This window comes from Lissotriton vulgaris, chromosome 5 (genome assembly GCF_964263255.1).
Source record: "Lissotriton vulgaris chromosome 5, aLisVul1.2, whole genome shotgun sequence".
In the NCBI taxonomy this organism is placed as follows: Eukaryota; Metazoa; Chordata; class Amphibia; order Caudata; family Salamandridae; genus Lissotriton; species Lissotriton vulgaris.
The window spans coordinates 92,621,341-92,637,609 of record NC_141693.1 but is presented as its reverse complement, the minus strand read 5'-3'; the positions used below and the strand labels follow the sequence as shown (position 1 = coordinate 92,637,609).

The following is a 16,269-nucleotide window of genomic DNA, read 5'->3' as shown; positions in this document are numbered from 1 at the left end:
GCACTCTCTGGAGTGTGAATAGTAATTTTTACCCCTACGCTATCCAGCGCTTTCCCTACTGTTGCACTCTCTGGAGTTGGAATAGTATTTTTTACCCCTACGCTATCCAAAGCTTTCCCTACTGTTGCACTCTCTGGAGTGGGAATAGTAATATTTACCTCTACACTATCCAACGCTTTCCCTACTGTTGCACTCACTGGAGTGGTAATAGTAAATTTTACTCTTTCCGCTATCCTACGGTAAAAATATTGTAATTTTTGTATTAATATTACGTTTATATAAATATATGTATTAACAAATCAATTTGTATGTTTTTTTTTAACTTACAATAATTATTTATTAATTTTAAGGTTATTTAAGTATTTTAAGTATGTTTAAGTTCATTATATTTATTATTTCATTAATTTTTAATTAATTTAAACCATTTTAAAAAATTCGATATTTTGACTAACTATATTTTTTACATCAATATTTTTGTACTTACCTGTTTGGAGATAGGAGGTCGATATTTTGGCATTCTATATTTTTACCTCGATATTTTGGTAGGTCGATATTTTGGCATTCTATATTATGTCAGTGATCTGAGCAGGAATGTGCCATATCTCAGTATTAGTGCCCTCTCCATTTAATGCAGCGCAACAAGTTGTCTTGCTGAGTTGAACCAAATGTTAGTGAACCCCCCACCCTAGTGTTTGCCACGTAGTGATGGAGACCACAGTGACCAATTCCTGTGATAGATGGTGAGGAAGTATATCGCAACTGTTCCCCGCAAGCGCCTTTTCTTCTGAATGACCTGCCGCATTAGGAACCCGTGTGCATAGAAGTGCCTCAGTGTAGCATGCGCCATATAACTGTCGGACATACTTACTGAAGTTATTTGCTGTGGCTCTCAGTTTTAGACTCACGCTCAGTTGTGACTGCACCATGTTTTTCAATAATCTGTAAGAAGAACATGGAATGAGTGGCCATTACGGTTTACAATTCCTCTCTATGGGCTCGATTCCGATCCGGAAAAAAATTCGCTGTACGATTCGTATTCGTAGCCGAATCCGTACGAATGGGAAACTACCGTCCGAACTGCGTAGTACGATCCGCATTCCGTGAATCCGTCCGAATCGTCGCGATCCGTACGTATTGCAAGGCTGAAACCGTGAACCGTACGACTCGTTCACACGCCGTACGACCCGACGAGTACGATCCGGACCCGGGAATCAGGACGCGATTCGTACGGACCACGTCAGGTAAGGGCGATTCGTACGGAAAAGCGCACAATCACATACACCCCGTACGGCGCCTACCCCCCATGATCACAGGGGTACGCGCCGTACCCCTGCGATCATGGGGAGTACGTGCCGTACCCCGCGATCGCAGGGTGTACGCACCGTACACCCAGCGAACATGGGGTACGGTGTGTACACCCCGAGATCACAGGGTACGGTGCGTACCCCCCATGATCGCAGGGGTACACGCCGTACACCTGCGATCATGGGGGGTACGCGCCGTACCCAGGGGGGCCGTTCCGTACCTGTTTCGGGGCGAACTCAGCTTTTACGGCAGTTTCCAGCTCCCGTACAAAAAGGGTCGTATGGAGCGTACCCAACACGGATCGTACTTGCTTTTTTTTTTTTTTTTTATTGAACGAAAAAAAAGAAACACATTACAATACACATTGCAGAATAGGTTTAAACATAAAGTAAGAAGAAAAAAACCCATTATTAAAAAAAAAGCTTTGCACATCCTTATAAATGATCAGATGAGGAATACTAAAGTGGTAATTTTAAAACATAAAAAAAAAATCGGAATTAACAAGGGGATAATAAACAATATTCCTAAAGAACAAAAAGAGACACATCAATCAATAGCCAATAATGCAATGGATCTTTAGCCAACCCATTCAGCCACCGGTGCCCAGATTCTAGTTGCCAATAGCCGGTTCCTCCCCCCTTTGCCCGAAAACACAGAAAATTCTAGCTGATGGAGGGCTAACAGTCTTGCTCGCCACTGTGCAAACGTCGGGGCTTCAGCAGATAGCCACTGAGAGGTAATACATAGACGTGCCTGGGACATAGCAATGAATAGCAGAGCTAATTGGTAGAATGAATGGGTAACAACTAAGCTATTACCCAAGTCAACCCCAAATATGACTAATGCAGGAGTCACTGAGCAACTTATCTTAAGTATAGAATTGATAAAATACTCAATATCATCAAAAAACCCTACAAGTACTGGGCAGGCATAAAACATATGTATTATGTCAGCTGTCGATGACTGGCAACGAGCACAAGTGATGCCCCTGCTAGCCCCCCATTTTGCGATCTTCATTGGTGTATAGTACAGGTCTAACATGGCCATATAGCTTTGTGACTTTAATGAACCTGATGCGATGACCTTACTAGCAAGTTCCAATACCAGGGCTAAGTCAATACCTGTCAGACCCAATTTGACTTCCCACTTGGCACTTTGTAGTATTAAATCATCCGGAAAAGTCGACACTATATATTGATAAAGTACCCCAATTCTACTTCTTTTCAGAATCAACTCAATGATTGGTACCTTATCAAGAGTAACTGATGAGGTCTTCAGTTGTTTATGCACAAAACTTTGTATTTGTAAATATTTAAAAAAATCGCGCGGGGGTAGTTTATACTTATTCCTAATATCACTATATACTAAAATTAGCCCATCTTCTACCAGGTCACCCAGCATATAAACACCCTTCCTTCGCCAGCCAAGCATTACATGGTCTTGAAATATACTAGGAAACACTCTACTACTTTTAAATGGCGTATAGTAATTCAAATTCGGAATAACTAATTTCTTCCTAATCTTCCGCCAGATAGAGCACGCAGCAATCAATACTTTGAAGCGTGTCCTTTTATAGTAGCTAGGCTCCAAAATTTCCAACAGTATACCCTTAGCAGCTTCACCTAGCCCTATCTCATATATAGTAGGTTGATTGGATATAGGTACATACGCCCTATCGCCACATATCAACACTCCCATAGTTTGTAACATAGCTGCCCAATAATAGATAACTAGACTGGGAACCGCCCAGCCCCCCCGATCTCGAGGAAGATACATCCACTTAGCTGCTCGTCGTGGTCGTCTATATCCCCACAAAAACCTACTGCAAACCCTCTCTGCCTTAACCAAGCTGTTTTGAGAAAATAGCAAAGGAACGGTTCTAAACAAATATAAAAATTTCGGGAGGACTATCATTTTCAGGACACTGCAGCGGCCATATAACGATAGATGTAGGTTGTCAAGTCTCTCCAGTTTAGTGTTAACTGCTTCTATCATTGGGAGGATATTTAGTTCCGGAATCCTATCAACTGTCGAGCTTATCCACACCCCTAAATACATAGCTTTAGAAACCACTGGGGCATCGGATATAGGCATATCAGGAGTCTGAACCACCTGTGTTTTCGAAACATTGAGCTTATAGCCCGACACTGCTCCAAACTGTTTGGCTAATTCCTTCAATGCCAGAAATGCAGATTGAACGTCAGATGTTATCACAACTATGTCGTCTGCATAAGCTAACAGATTATAAGAGATATCCCCAGCCCTAATTGGAACTATAGCCTGATTAGCCAGGATTTTAGAAAGAAACGGATCTATATATAGGGCAAACAACAGGGGTGAACAAGGACACCCCTGCCCTGTGCCCCTAGTGATGGAAAAAAAGCTAGTCTGTTGCCCTGAGATGCGAAGTTGGGCCCTTGGGGAAAGATACATAGCAGAGACTGCATGTATAAATCCATCTGGAAGCCCCTTCCATCTAAGTACTGCCCATAAAAACCTCCAGGAGACCCTGTCGAACGCCTTCTCGGCGTCCAACAGGATCAACCCGAGAGGCGATTTTGTAGCATGAGCCCAGTCTAACAATGCAATAGAACGCCTAACATGGTCCGCTGTGTCTCTACCTGGAATGAATCCATGCTGATACATGGAGACCAATGGAGTGATTACTTGCGCCAGTCGACAAGCCAGGATTTTAGAATAAACTTTCGAATCACCATTGATTAATGATATCGGCCTGAACGATGCCGGGAGCAGCTCTGGTTTCCCTTTTTTCTTGAACAGAACTATAATTGTATTTTGCCATGATTCCGGCACTATACCCTTCTGCGCTGCTCTAAGGACCTCAAGAAAAAACTGTTTAATATCATCAAAATAAATTTTGTAAAATTCCAATGGAACAGCATCTGGGCCACAGGCCTTACCATTAGCTAAAGATTTAACTGCTAGCTCCAATTCTTCCATTTGGATAGGGGAACCCAAAACTTCAGCCTGTTCTTGAGAAATTTTAACTGTCTCAACACCATTAAAAAACTCCTCCATAGCCCTCTCAGCAGCCAATCCAGGGATATCCTCCCTATCTTCCGTATACAGGGAGGAGTAAAAATCCAGGAAGACTCTATACGGATCGTACTTGCAGCGTCGTAAAAAGCAGCCGCGAACCTTACAAACGTCGCGTTCAGCGGGTTCCGAGGGCGATTCGTACGGAAATTCTATTCGTACGGTCCCTGGTACGATTCGTACGGATAGCTGCATTGGGTGCGGATCGTACTAAGTCGTTCGTACGGGGACGGTTACGGGTACGATTCGTATGGAAAAAAACGCTCCGTACGATGATTCGGAGCGCTTTTTCCAGGATCGGAATCGGGCCCTATGTGTTCACCATACAGATATAATCTGGTATCAGGATATGAGTGTAATGTCACTCATAATGAGTTCCCTTTTGCTACATTTCACATTTTGCCCTTATTGTGGCAACTCAATCATTGCAGTGTCCTGAATTGCCCGCGGGTATGATGGATATGTCCGTAGGCGGGCAGGGGCGCATTAGGTCACTGTGGCATGGGTGATGGAACTCAAGCACCACCTCACAGGTGAGGTTCAACAAGGCTTAAACTGGTCTTGGCTTGCTTGAGTTGTATTTTGGAGGGGCCATGAACTATTAAATCAGGCTGAAATGGAGCACGAGTAAGTCCCACTTGCAAATGGTTGGTTCCTGTTTGTAGTAGTACAAAAAACGATGGAATAGAATGTTGCCCATAGAATTAACCAGGGACTGAGATGAATGTTACCATCCCAACGCACCACTCTCAGTGGTTCTTAATATTGAACGAGAGCATTTATCGTATGGTTGAACAGTGAGCACGGTGGGCTTGGGGACCTCATACCTGGATGAAAGAAAATCTGAAGGAATCACAAGGTGAGTGGCTGGGAAACAAATGTTTGATGAGAATGGGGACTTTGTACAGATTCCCTATTGGTGCTACTGAAAAACATCATTATGTACAGTGCACTTGTGCTGAATGCACTTGATTGCAGAGAACTGCTGGCTTGTGGGAGATAACAAAGCAGGCAATTATTACCAGTTAAGCATAACACTTCAAACATAACCAAAAGCCTCGCTTTATTCACATAAAGCTCGTGAAGAATGCTTTCCTTGCTCTTATTTGCTTGGCGTGCTGTTCCTGTCCTTGTGAGAAGAAAGACGATTGTGCTGAATGCTCTCTTCTGCCTTTGAGCCTGGAATGCTGCTATTCTTGCTGTTCTGGCAGCAGAAACATGAATGTTGAACAGTTGCAAAGAAAAACTGATCCTTTCAAAAAATACAAAACGGGTATTTCCATCATATTTATCTTACAAGTTGTCTTTGATGCATTTTGCATCTAGATGATTTTCATTCCTTTCGATTTGTTCACATGCACATTTTGCCTGGTTCTCCGGGTAACATGGGAACAGAGAAAACAGGCTGGAGAAGGGAACATGTGTGGAATTCGGCTGTGGTAACTCAGATTTGGCAAAGCATCCCACATTCCGACCTGAATTCCGCCGGAGCATTGCCATGGGGACAAATGGCAAGGTGCATTACCAGAGTTTACCAGGGCGATTTTACCACGAGCTAATTCCATCCAGGTCAGAGTGAGGCACACATACAGTTGTCTGGGCCACGCTTATGGACAACTACTTGTTCAAAGCATCTTGAATACGCTTTGGAAAGCTATCCTCTGGCCCGGCATCCTTGGCCACATCTACAAAACAATATAACGTAAGATATAAGGATGTGCCAGGAATAGGGGTTCAATCCATCAATCAATGCATTTGTAGAGTGCACTACTCACCCATGAGGGTCTCAAGGCGTTGGAGAAGGGGGGCGGTGGGGGGCTTAGCGGGGTGCTTCTACTGCTCGAACAGCCAGGTCTTGCGGAGTCTCCTGAAGGTCAGCAGGTCCTGGGGCTGCCGCAGGTGGATGGGGAGGGCGTTCCATGTCTTGGCGGCGAGGTAGGAGAATGATCTGCTGCCGGAGGTCGCTGGTCGAATGCGGCGGACCGTGGCAAGGGCGAATTCAGTAAAATCATGAACTCAACAATGTTAACTTCCTTTTCATGGCAAAAAAATGGATCAAAGACACTTCTCCATCTCTGGATGAAGAAAACTTTCTGTTTGGATCTACTTTGGCAGTAATGCACAAATCCTTTCTCAACCTAAATCAGATCTGGACAATTTTGAGCAGCTTCAATGGTATCACAAGCAGAGCCCCACAGTTTCCTTGAAATCATACAAGCCACTTGCCCTTTCAACACCTCCTCACCCCACTGTGCTAACCCTGCATGGTGGCTGACTGGTAGTGCTGGTTATAGGCCCGGATCCTTCCATTCACATAGAACTCATTTTTATTTTTTTTAAATTGGGGATGCTGATGACTGTTGAGGAGCGCTACGAGCAATGTTCTTTACATAAGTCACCCTCCAAATAATTCAGAAATTACATTTAGGAAAACTCGATCAAACCTTGTTTCTTCTATGCAAAGCTGAGGTCGAAAAGTATGGAAAATGTGAAGACTGGTCCTATCCACACAAATCCAAACATGCAGAATTATCTTTGTTTCTCCAGTCTCTCAATGTACGTAACACGCCCAAGTCAATATTATCATGAACTTCCTCTGAACCTTATCCAATGTGACATGGAAGATAAGGTGAGCTTTCTTGCCCCTAATAACATACCTTTTGGAGCAGTTCTACTTTAATTAAGCAATACCATAGTGGCAAAGTGATACATATATCAGTAGCCCATCTGTTCCCATGACCAATTACCCTGCATCATATTTTTCCCTTTGAAATACAGTGGGTTGTGATTTGTACATTTTTAGAAGAATGTATTACAGTTGAGCAGTTTTCATACATTCTGTAAACATGTAACATGCCTTTGTTTCTTCTAACAGGGAAGGATGCTCGTCTCTATGTCTTTAGGCTCAGCACGATCCGGAAAGGCCTGGAGGATAACATTGTGAAGACCAAGTATGACTGTCGGGAAAATAAGCTTGAAAAAACTAAAGGTATCTCTTCATTCACTTGGATTTGAATTTTTCTGAAATGTATATGAAATGAAATGAAATGAAATGAAAGGGGAATTTTTAATGCGCAACTTATCCCAGGAAGGGCATCAAGGCGCAGAGAACAGACATACAATTAGTCTCAAAGTGCAGATCAGCTAATACGCCTGGGAGAAGAGCCAGGTCTTCAGAAGTTTACGAAAGAGCACCAAAGAAGACTGGCTAGACAGTTCCGAAGGAAGGGAGTTCCAGAGTTTGGGCACTAAGGTGGAAAAGGCTCTACCTCCCCACCTTGCCTTCACAAATCTAGTACTGAAAGCAGATTCTTGAAGGCTGAGCGGAGAGTTCTTCTGGGAGTATAAACACACAGAAGAGACCTGACACCCTCTAAGCCTGAGCCATATACAGCTCTATGAGCCAGGCAGAGGAGTTTGAAGGAAATCCTGGAGAGTATCGGGAGCCAATGGAGATCCTTTCTGGCTTGAGTTACCAAGGCCAGTCTGGGAAGGTTCAAGACCATCCTGGCGGCAGCATTCTGCGCCATCTGCAGACGATGGATGGATCTCTTACTAATGCCGCTGTAGAGGGCGTTACAGTAATCGAGCCTGGATGAGACCAAGGCAACTGTTACTTGTCTCCGAGCTGCAGGCGACAGATAAGGGGAATCTTCTTCAGAGTTCTTATGATGGCAAAGCAAGTTGACACCGTCCTGTTGACCTGAGGTTCGAAAGATAGGGCCGGGTCGATCAATACTCTGAGGTTCCTGGCGGAGAGGGTAGGATGAGGGCAGTCTCCCAAGGAGGCCGGCCACCAATCCTCAGACCACAGATCCTGATTATAGAGTGTGTGTGTGTTTGTGCGTGTGTGTGTGTGCATAAAAATGCCTGAGCATGTATGTGCAAATTGTAATTCTAGACAACCAGTGAGCAGCAAATTCAATTTTTTGACATGTGGGTACATTTTAGCAATTTTAGAAACTATAAAGCATAGGTTAAAGATATGTTGAAAATCTTCATTAATCACTATTTGTGCTAAAACCTATCATATAAAATGTTTTTCTGGGTACTATCGAAGAAGACTATTTACCACTTTAGTTCCCTTTTTATTTGGATTTGGAAGACATATATTTCACATTGAAGGGCTAAACATAGATTTACACTTAAAAACGTACTTGAAAAAATAATTTGTGCTCCTCAGTTGAAATGAGGTACAAATATTGCTTGGATTGCAAATGTAAACTTATGCTGCGTGTGATCACAACATGTGAAATTATACTCATGCAGAAACTGTTCCTGGACCCTTTTTCTTGGTTAAAGAGACCATGTGAATTTATGTCTGCGTACTTTCCTAAAAATATGACTACTACTGGAAAGTTGTGATTGTTTGATTCCCAGGAGCACCCTTAGATTTTTTGGGAAATTACTCAAAATCTTACCCTTTACTCCAAACATAGGTGTAAACCTACAGGAATACATTTACAATCCTTTTTTAATCTGGTCAACTGTGATTGAGCAATGAGCTAAACTCTTGTTTTTGCATTTTGTTTCATATTATATCAGTCAGCCAAGTTCACTTTTATGGGTGTTTATGTCCCTGATAAATCTTAATTTCTGGAGGCATGTTGAAGATCACATTATTCAAAATGCTAAACAATTGTCTTACTTGAAATGTAAACAGGATGTGACTATCCTTTGCTTTTGCAGTTTGAAGCTCTTCAAAATTACTGGCCTGAAAATTCAAAAATACAAAGTATATATAACCTAAAAGGAGTACGTAGATTGCTTACCAGAAATCTCCTGGGGTCATTTAGACTTAGGTGCAAGTTTGAAAAATAAGTGCAAAGAATGTAGTAACTATTTTACTATTATTGACCATAAGCATGACAGTTCTAATTTCGATGGCCTTTTTGTTTGTCCAGTATCAGCAAGATGTATATGAGGATTACTGCCAATGCAAAACACTGTGCAAGAGCCATTAAGACACATAAAATGGGTGCAAATAACATATGCACAAAGAAATCCTCTTTTTATACACTCAAGAGTAAATTATCCACAAATTTAGGGGGTCATTAGGATGGAGGATTTTCCGCATCCTCCGGGCCGGCGGAAGCCACCGCCGGCCCGGAGGATGCGGAAAATCCTCTGCGGACCCACCAGGACCCACCGCCACATTAGGATGGCTGGTGGGTCATGGTTTAGGTCCGCAGCTTTTCCGCCGCGGCTGGCTTACAACCGCGGCGGAAAAGCACTAAAATGGTGAAGGTGTCTCTTAGACACCTTCAGCCAGATTAGGATGTGCATGGAAACATGCTTTTCCGCGGCGGCTTTTCCGCCGTGGAAAAGCATGTGTAACTGCACTGCAGGGGCCCATTGCGGGCCCCCTAGGTGTAGTGGGGGGTGGGGGGTGCACATGGGGGGTACCTATGGTACCCCCCTGCATTTGCGTGCACAATGCAGCAGGCACCGCGCGGTGCCTGCCGCTTTGTGCACGCAAATGCTGTGCATGCATTTTTAACATTGCTGCGGGTGCAGCTTGAAGCTCCACCCGCAGCAATGTTAAAAATAGAGGATGTGACCGCCACCCTGGCGGTCACATCCTAATCTGCACAGAGGGAACGCCGCAGCCCATGCGGACGTTCCCTCATGCTCTGGGGTCGCGGACGGACTCAAGTCCGTCCGCGATCCTAATGACCCCCTTAATCTGCAATTGGCTGCAGGTGTAATTTGTGATGGGGTAGTTTTGCAGCAACAGTTTACTGATGACCTGATAATTTGGTAATACTTGGTGGAAATAAGTGCATCTGGTGTTCTTCAAGACTTCTAAATTTTGCAGCATGTAGTTTCTAATAAAAGTAGCAATATAAAGGTTTCTATTTCCATTGTCACTCCATAGCTCATGGAGTTATGCCATTGACTTCTTATGCTTTGCCTCCAAGCCCTCCCTATGAGTTTGCTCCAATCTCTTTAATGTTACAGAAGTAACATAGTGATCTGTGGAGAAGTGTGGCTCAGTGGTTAGAGGCGGCAGACCCGGAAGCTGGGATCGACCGTGGACCAGGGTTCGATTCCCCGCCTCAGCGGGTCTCGGGCTCAAAATTCCACGGCCTCGACAATTCTCGCTCCGGTGCCTACTCGACTCACGGGGTCTCACTCTGCAACTCTGGGCAATAGCTTGCTTAATCTCCACGACGGCCCCTCGCGGCGGGATGCCTGGCTTTCACCCTGTGGACACCCTGCCGGGGCCTCTCACAGGGGAATACCAGGAGGGGTTCCCTAAGCAAGCGCCAGGATGCCCTTTGGGTGACAGGTTGCACTATATAAATACACCTACATTTACATTTACATCTCCTTAAAACAATCCAGTTCTCATTGGGGCACTTAAAAGCTAAAAACATTAACCTAGGACTCCCAGCTCCTACTCCGATGATCACCAGCCAAATCAATAATGTTCTATCCAGTGAAGTCATCGCAAGGGCCTCAGGCACACCATCCAATGCAAACGCCTATAACATAGCTATCCATAGGCGTAGTTCAGGCCTTCTTTGTGTCACAAAAACAATTGTTACTACCTGTCATCCTGTCTCCCTCTAAGGAGTCAAACAACCTTCTTCATCACTTTCACTTTAGACCCTGTAGAGGCACAGAGACATTCTCAATTCATGGAACCATGCTTGGGTCTGTGTACTGACTATATTCGACTTCTTGGTCGACTGTGACACCATTGATGGCGAGATGCTACAAGAAGGATGGTCTGCATCTGCTGACATCAGCAGAAACCTTACTCATGAAGTCAATTTAAACCAATTCCTCTCCAGAGCAGTTGACATCAACTGTGGCATAACGCAGAGCTCTGCATTGTCACAAAGCTCTTCAATGCCTATGTTACCCTCTACACCAATGGCTGACACCTAGACATCTACAACAAAACATATCACATGCATGCAGAGGATATGTAGTTCTACCTCAACCATCTCCACATATGACATTGACTTTCTCTAGTTCATGAGAACCATCTCCACATATGACACTGACTTTCTCTGGTTCATTAATTGATGTAGAGGCATTAGCTCTGTGTTGAAACTCTGCTCCCAGAATCTTTGAACCTAGTTCTTTTCTCTACGTTTTGGCCAGAGGAACAGGTCACCACCAATCCTTTTGGACAAGGCATACATTTTGGGTGTACTTTGTAATAGTGATCCATATTTTACCCTATGAGTAATGTCCCTTGCAGAACAGCATTTCACCAACTTTGTTCAAAAGAGTTATGCTGGTGCTCCAATAATGTCAGAAAATGACCCTAATCCTCAACATGAAAATTTCACACTTTGACTAATGCAAGAATGCATATAATAGTCTACACAGCAACTTCTAGAGAGTTCAAAACTTTCCAACTTGTTTGTTCCATGTTCTGAAACTACACAGCAATGCAGCCATCCTGAAATCTCTCCAATTGTTTCCAATAAATGAAAGAGTGATCTTTAAAATACATTTACCTGTATGCAAGGCACGCCATGGCAGCTCACTGAACTATCTTCTAAACAACTAGTCCCCAATTAACTGATCAGACCACCGGTGCCTGTTGTTGAACAGGACATTTAGATACAGGATCGGTTTGCATGCACAGATCCTCCTCTACCTCTTCAATTACTCCTGTAAATAACTATCTCAAATCCAGAAAATCGTTAATGACTCTCCTCTTTGCACTTGCATTTGTATAATTGTATCCTTCCTATGACAGCCCTCTCAAGTCGAATCCTAAGATCTGTTGTGAGACTCCTAAGGCTTACTGAGAGCCTTATTTAGAGTTTCTTAGAGTTTGGGAGATGGATAGTCCCATAAATGTGGCAAATAACCCATATATTCCAATTTCAACATTCTTTAATCTACTTGTAGTAGGGCAGATGGGCTACCCACCCCATTTGTGACTGAGTAACCTGTCACAAAACTCTAAATAAGACCTATAGTTTTGTCTCCAAAGCTGTTGGGACTCTCGCTGATCCACTGATTTGTCATCATGTTGCAGACCTTTTTGACAATGGATTATCTTCAGATTCTGTCCATCACTGCTGGAGGACCAACTGGTTCTGCACCACTGGTTCTGCAAATGTACAAGTCTCCATTCTCTTTAAGCTATACAAAAGTGATGCGATTTTAGAGCAGGGTGGTAGTACAAAGGAATGCAGTACCCACCCAACTTTTCTGCTTCTTTGATCAAATTATAATTAATGTATATCCAAAGCTATTGTTTTTACTTGAAGAGTAACAGATTTTAAAACTCCACTAAGCAGTCATATCCTCATGGCAAAAACACTGTGCTAAAAATAGAAGGTCTGTCAGTTTTCTGTGAATTTGTTATTGTTTGCTGAGTCTGGTTTACATATCTAGTGTTTATCATTAGTAGTTGGGCCATACCCCACTGGCCAGTCTTGATTCTGTGATTATCTTGTGTGATTAATCTTTACATGACTGTCTCTGTTTTCTAGAAGAGTCGCAAGTGTTTTTGATATATGTTTGAATGAAATAATTAACTTACTATGTATCCCCAGTGTGTGTGTGTTTGTGTGTGTGTGTGTGCATATAGATGCCTGAGCATGTATGTGCAAATTGTAATTCTAGACAACCAGTGAGCAGCAAATTCAATTTTTTGACATGTGGGTACATTTAAGCAATTTTAGAAACTATAAAGCATAGGTTAAAGATATTTTGAAAATCTTCATTAATCACTATTTGTGCTAAAACCTATCATATAAAAAGTTTTTTCTGGGTACTATCGAAGAAGACTATTTACCACTTTAGTTCCCGTTTTGTTTGGATTTGGAAGACATATATTTCACATTGAAGGGCTAAACATAGATTTACACTTAAAAATGTACTTGACAAATTAATGTGTGCTCCTCAGTTGAAATGAGGTACAAATATTGCTTGGTTTGCAAATGTAAACTTATGATGCGTGTGATCACAACATGTAAAATTATACTCATGCAGAAACTGTTCCTGGGCTCTTTTTCTGGGTAAAAGGGACCATGTGAATTTATGTCTGCGTACTTTCCTAAAAATATGACTACTACTGGAAAGTTGTGATTGTTTGATTCCCAGGAGCACCCTTAGATTTTTTGGGTAATTACACAAAATCTTACCCTTTACTCCAAACATAGGTGTAAACCTACTGGAATACATTTACAATCCTTTTTTAATCTGGTCAACTGTGATTGAGCAATGAGCTAAACTCTTGTTTTTGCATTTTGTTTCATATTCTATCAGTCAGCCAAGTTCACTTTTATAGGTTTTTATGTCCCTGAAAAATCTTCATTTCTGGAGGAATATTGTAGATCACATTATTCAAAATGCTAAACAATTGTCTTACTTGAAATGTAAACTGGATGTGACTATCCTTTGCTTTTGCAGTTTGAAGCTCTTCAAAATTACTGGCCTGAAAATTCAAAAATAAAAAGTATATATAACCAAAAATGAGTACATAGCTTGCTTACCAAAAATCTCCTAGGGTCATTTAGACTTAGGTGCAAATTTGAAAAATGAGTTCAAAGAATATAGTAACTATTTTACTATTATTGACCATAGGCATGAGAGTTCTAATTTCGATGGTCTTTTTGTTTGTCTAGTATCAGCAAGATGCATATGAGGATTATTGCCAATACAAAACACTGTGCAAGATCCATTAAGACACATAACATGGGTGCAAATAACATATGCACAAAGAAATCCTCTTTTTATACACTCAAGAGCAAATTATCCACAAATTCCATCTGCAATTAGCTGCAGGTGTAATTTGTGATGGGGTAGTTTTGCAGCAGCAGTTTACTGATGACCTGATAATTTGGTAATACGTGGTGGAAATAAGTGCATCTGGTGTTCTTCAAGACCTCTAAATTTTGCAGCTTGTAGTTTCTAATAAAAGTAGCAATATAAAGGCTTCTATTTCCATTGTCACTCCATAGCTCATGGAGTTATGCCATTGACTTCCTATGCTTTTCCTCCAAGCCCTCCCTATCAGTTTGCTCCAATCTCTAAATGTTACAGAAGTGATCTCCTTAAAACAATAGAGGCACAGAGACATTCTCAATTCATGGAACCATACTTGGGTCTGTGTCTGTGTACTGACTATATTCAACTTCTTGGTCGACTGTGACACCATTGATGGTGAGATGCTACAAGAAGGATGGTCTGCATCTGCTGACATCAGCAGAAACCTTACTTATGAAGTCATTTTAAACCAATTCCTCTCCAGAGCAGTTGACATCAACTGTGGCATACCTCAGGGCTCTGCATGGTCACCAAGCTCTTCAATGCCTATGTTACCCTCTCCACCAATGGCTGACACCTAGACATCTACAACAAAGCATATCACATGCATGCAGAGGATGCATAGTTCTACCTCAACATCTCCACATATGACATTGAGTTTCTCTGGTTCATGATAACCATCTCCACATATGACACTGACTTTCTCTGGTTCATTAATTGATGTAGAGGCATTAGCTCTGTGTTGACACTCTGCTCCCAGAATCTTTGAACCCAGTTCTATTCTCTACGTTTTGGCCAGAGGAACAGGTCACCCCCAATCCTTTTGGACAAGGCATACATTTTGGGTGTACTTTGTAATAGTGATCCATATTTTACCCTATGAGTAATGTCCCTTGCAGAACAGCATTTCACCAACTTTGTTCAAAAGAGTTATGCTGGTGCTCCAATAATGTCAGAAAATGACCCTAATCCTCAACATGAAAATTTCACACTTTGACTAATGCAAGAATGCATATAATAGTCTACACAGCAACTTCTAGAGAGTTCAAAACTTTCCAACTTGTTTGTTCCATGTTCTGAAACTACACAGCAATGCAGCCATTCTGAAATCTCTCCAATTGTTTCCAATAAATGAAAGAGTGATCTTTAAAATACATTTACCTGTATGCAAGGCACGCCATGGCAGCTCACTGAACTATCTTCTAAACAACTAGTCCCCAATTAACTGATAAGACCACCGGTGCCTGTTGTTGAACAGGACATTTAGATACAGGATCGGTTTGCATGCACAGATCCTCCTCTACCTCTTCAATTACTCCTGTAAATAACTATCTCAAATCCAGAAAATCGTTAATGACTCTCCTCTTTGCACTTGCATTTGTATAATTGTATCCTTCCTATGACAGCCCTCTCAAGTCGAATCCTAAGATCTGTTGTGAGACTCCTAAGGCTTACTGAGAGCCTTATTTAGAGTTTCTTAGAGTTTGGGAGATGGATAGTCCCATAAATGTGGCAAATAACCCATATATTCCAATTTCAACATTCTTTAATCTACTTGTAGTAGGGCAGATGGGCTACCCACCCCATTTGTGACTGAGTAACCTGTCACAAAACTCTAAATAAGACCTATAGTTTTGTCTCCAAAGCTGTTGGGACACTCGCTGATCCACTGATTTGTCATCATGTTGCAGACCTTTTTGGCAATGGATTATCTTCAGATTCTGTCCATCACTGCTGGAGGACCAACTGGTTCTGCCTCACTGGTTCTGCAAATGTACAAGTCTCCATTCTCTTTAAGCTATACAAAAGTGATGCGATTTTAGAGCAGGGTGGTTAGTAGTACAAAGGAATGCAGTACCCACCCAACTTTTCTGCTTCTTTGATGAATTTTGTTTTATAATTAATGTATATCCAAAGCTATTGTTTTTACTTGAAGAGTAACAGATTTTAAAACTCCACTAAGCAGTCATATCCTCATGGCAAAAACACTGTGCTAACAATAGAAGGTCTGTCAGTTTTCTGTGAATTTGCTATTGTTTGCTGAGTCTGGTTTACATATCTAGTGATTATCATTAGTAGTTGGGCCATACCCCACTGGCCAGTCTTGATTCTGTGATTATCTTGTGTGATTAATCTTTACATGACTGTCTCTGTTTTCTA

The 16,269-nt window shown here is 42.1% G+C and overlaps 1 protein-coding gene across 2 annotated transcripts in view; it reads left to right on the top strand.

Moving 5' to 3' along the window:
- The window catches only part of GARNL3 (GTPase activating Rap/RanGAP domain like 3), a 1,096,377-nt gene that overhangs the window by 1,006,690 nt on the left and 73,418 nt on the right, over positions 1-16,269 (top strand). For both annotated transcript variants that reach the window (XM_086920961.1, XM_086920960.1), the window contains one exon: positions 7,238-7,351. In XM_086920961.1, coding sequence (XP_086777087.1) covers positions 7,238-7,351 — 114 coding nt within the window. The remainder of the gene's footprint in view (positions 1-7,237; positions 7,352-16,269) is intronic.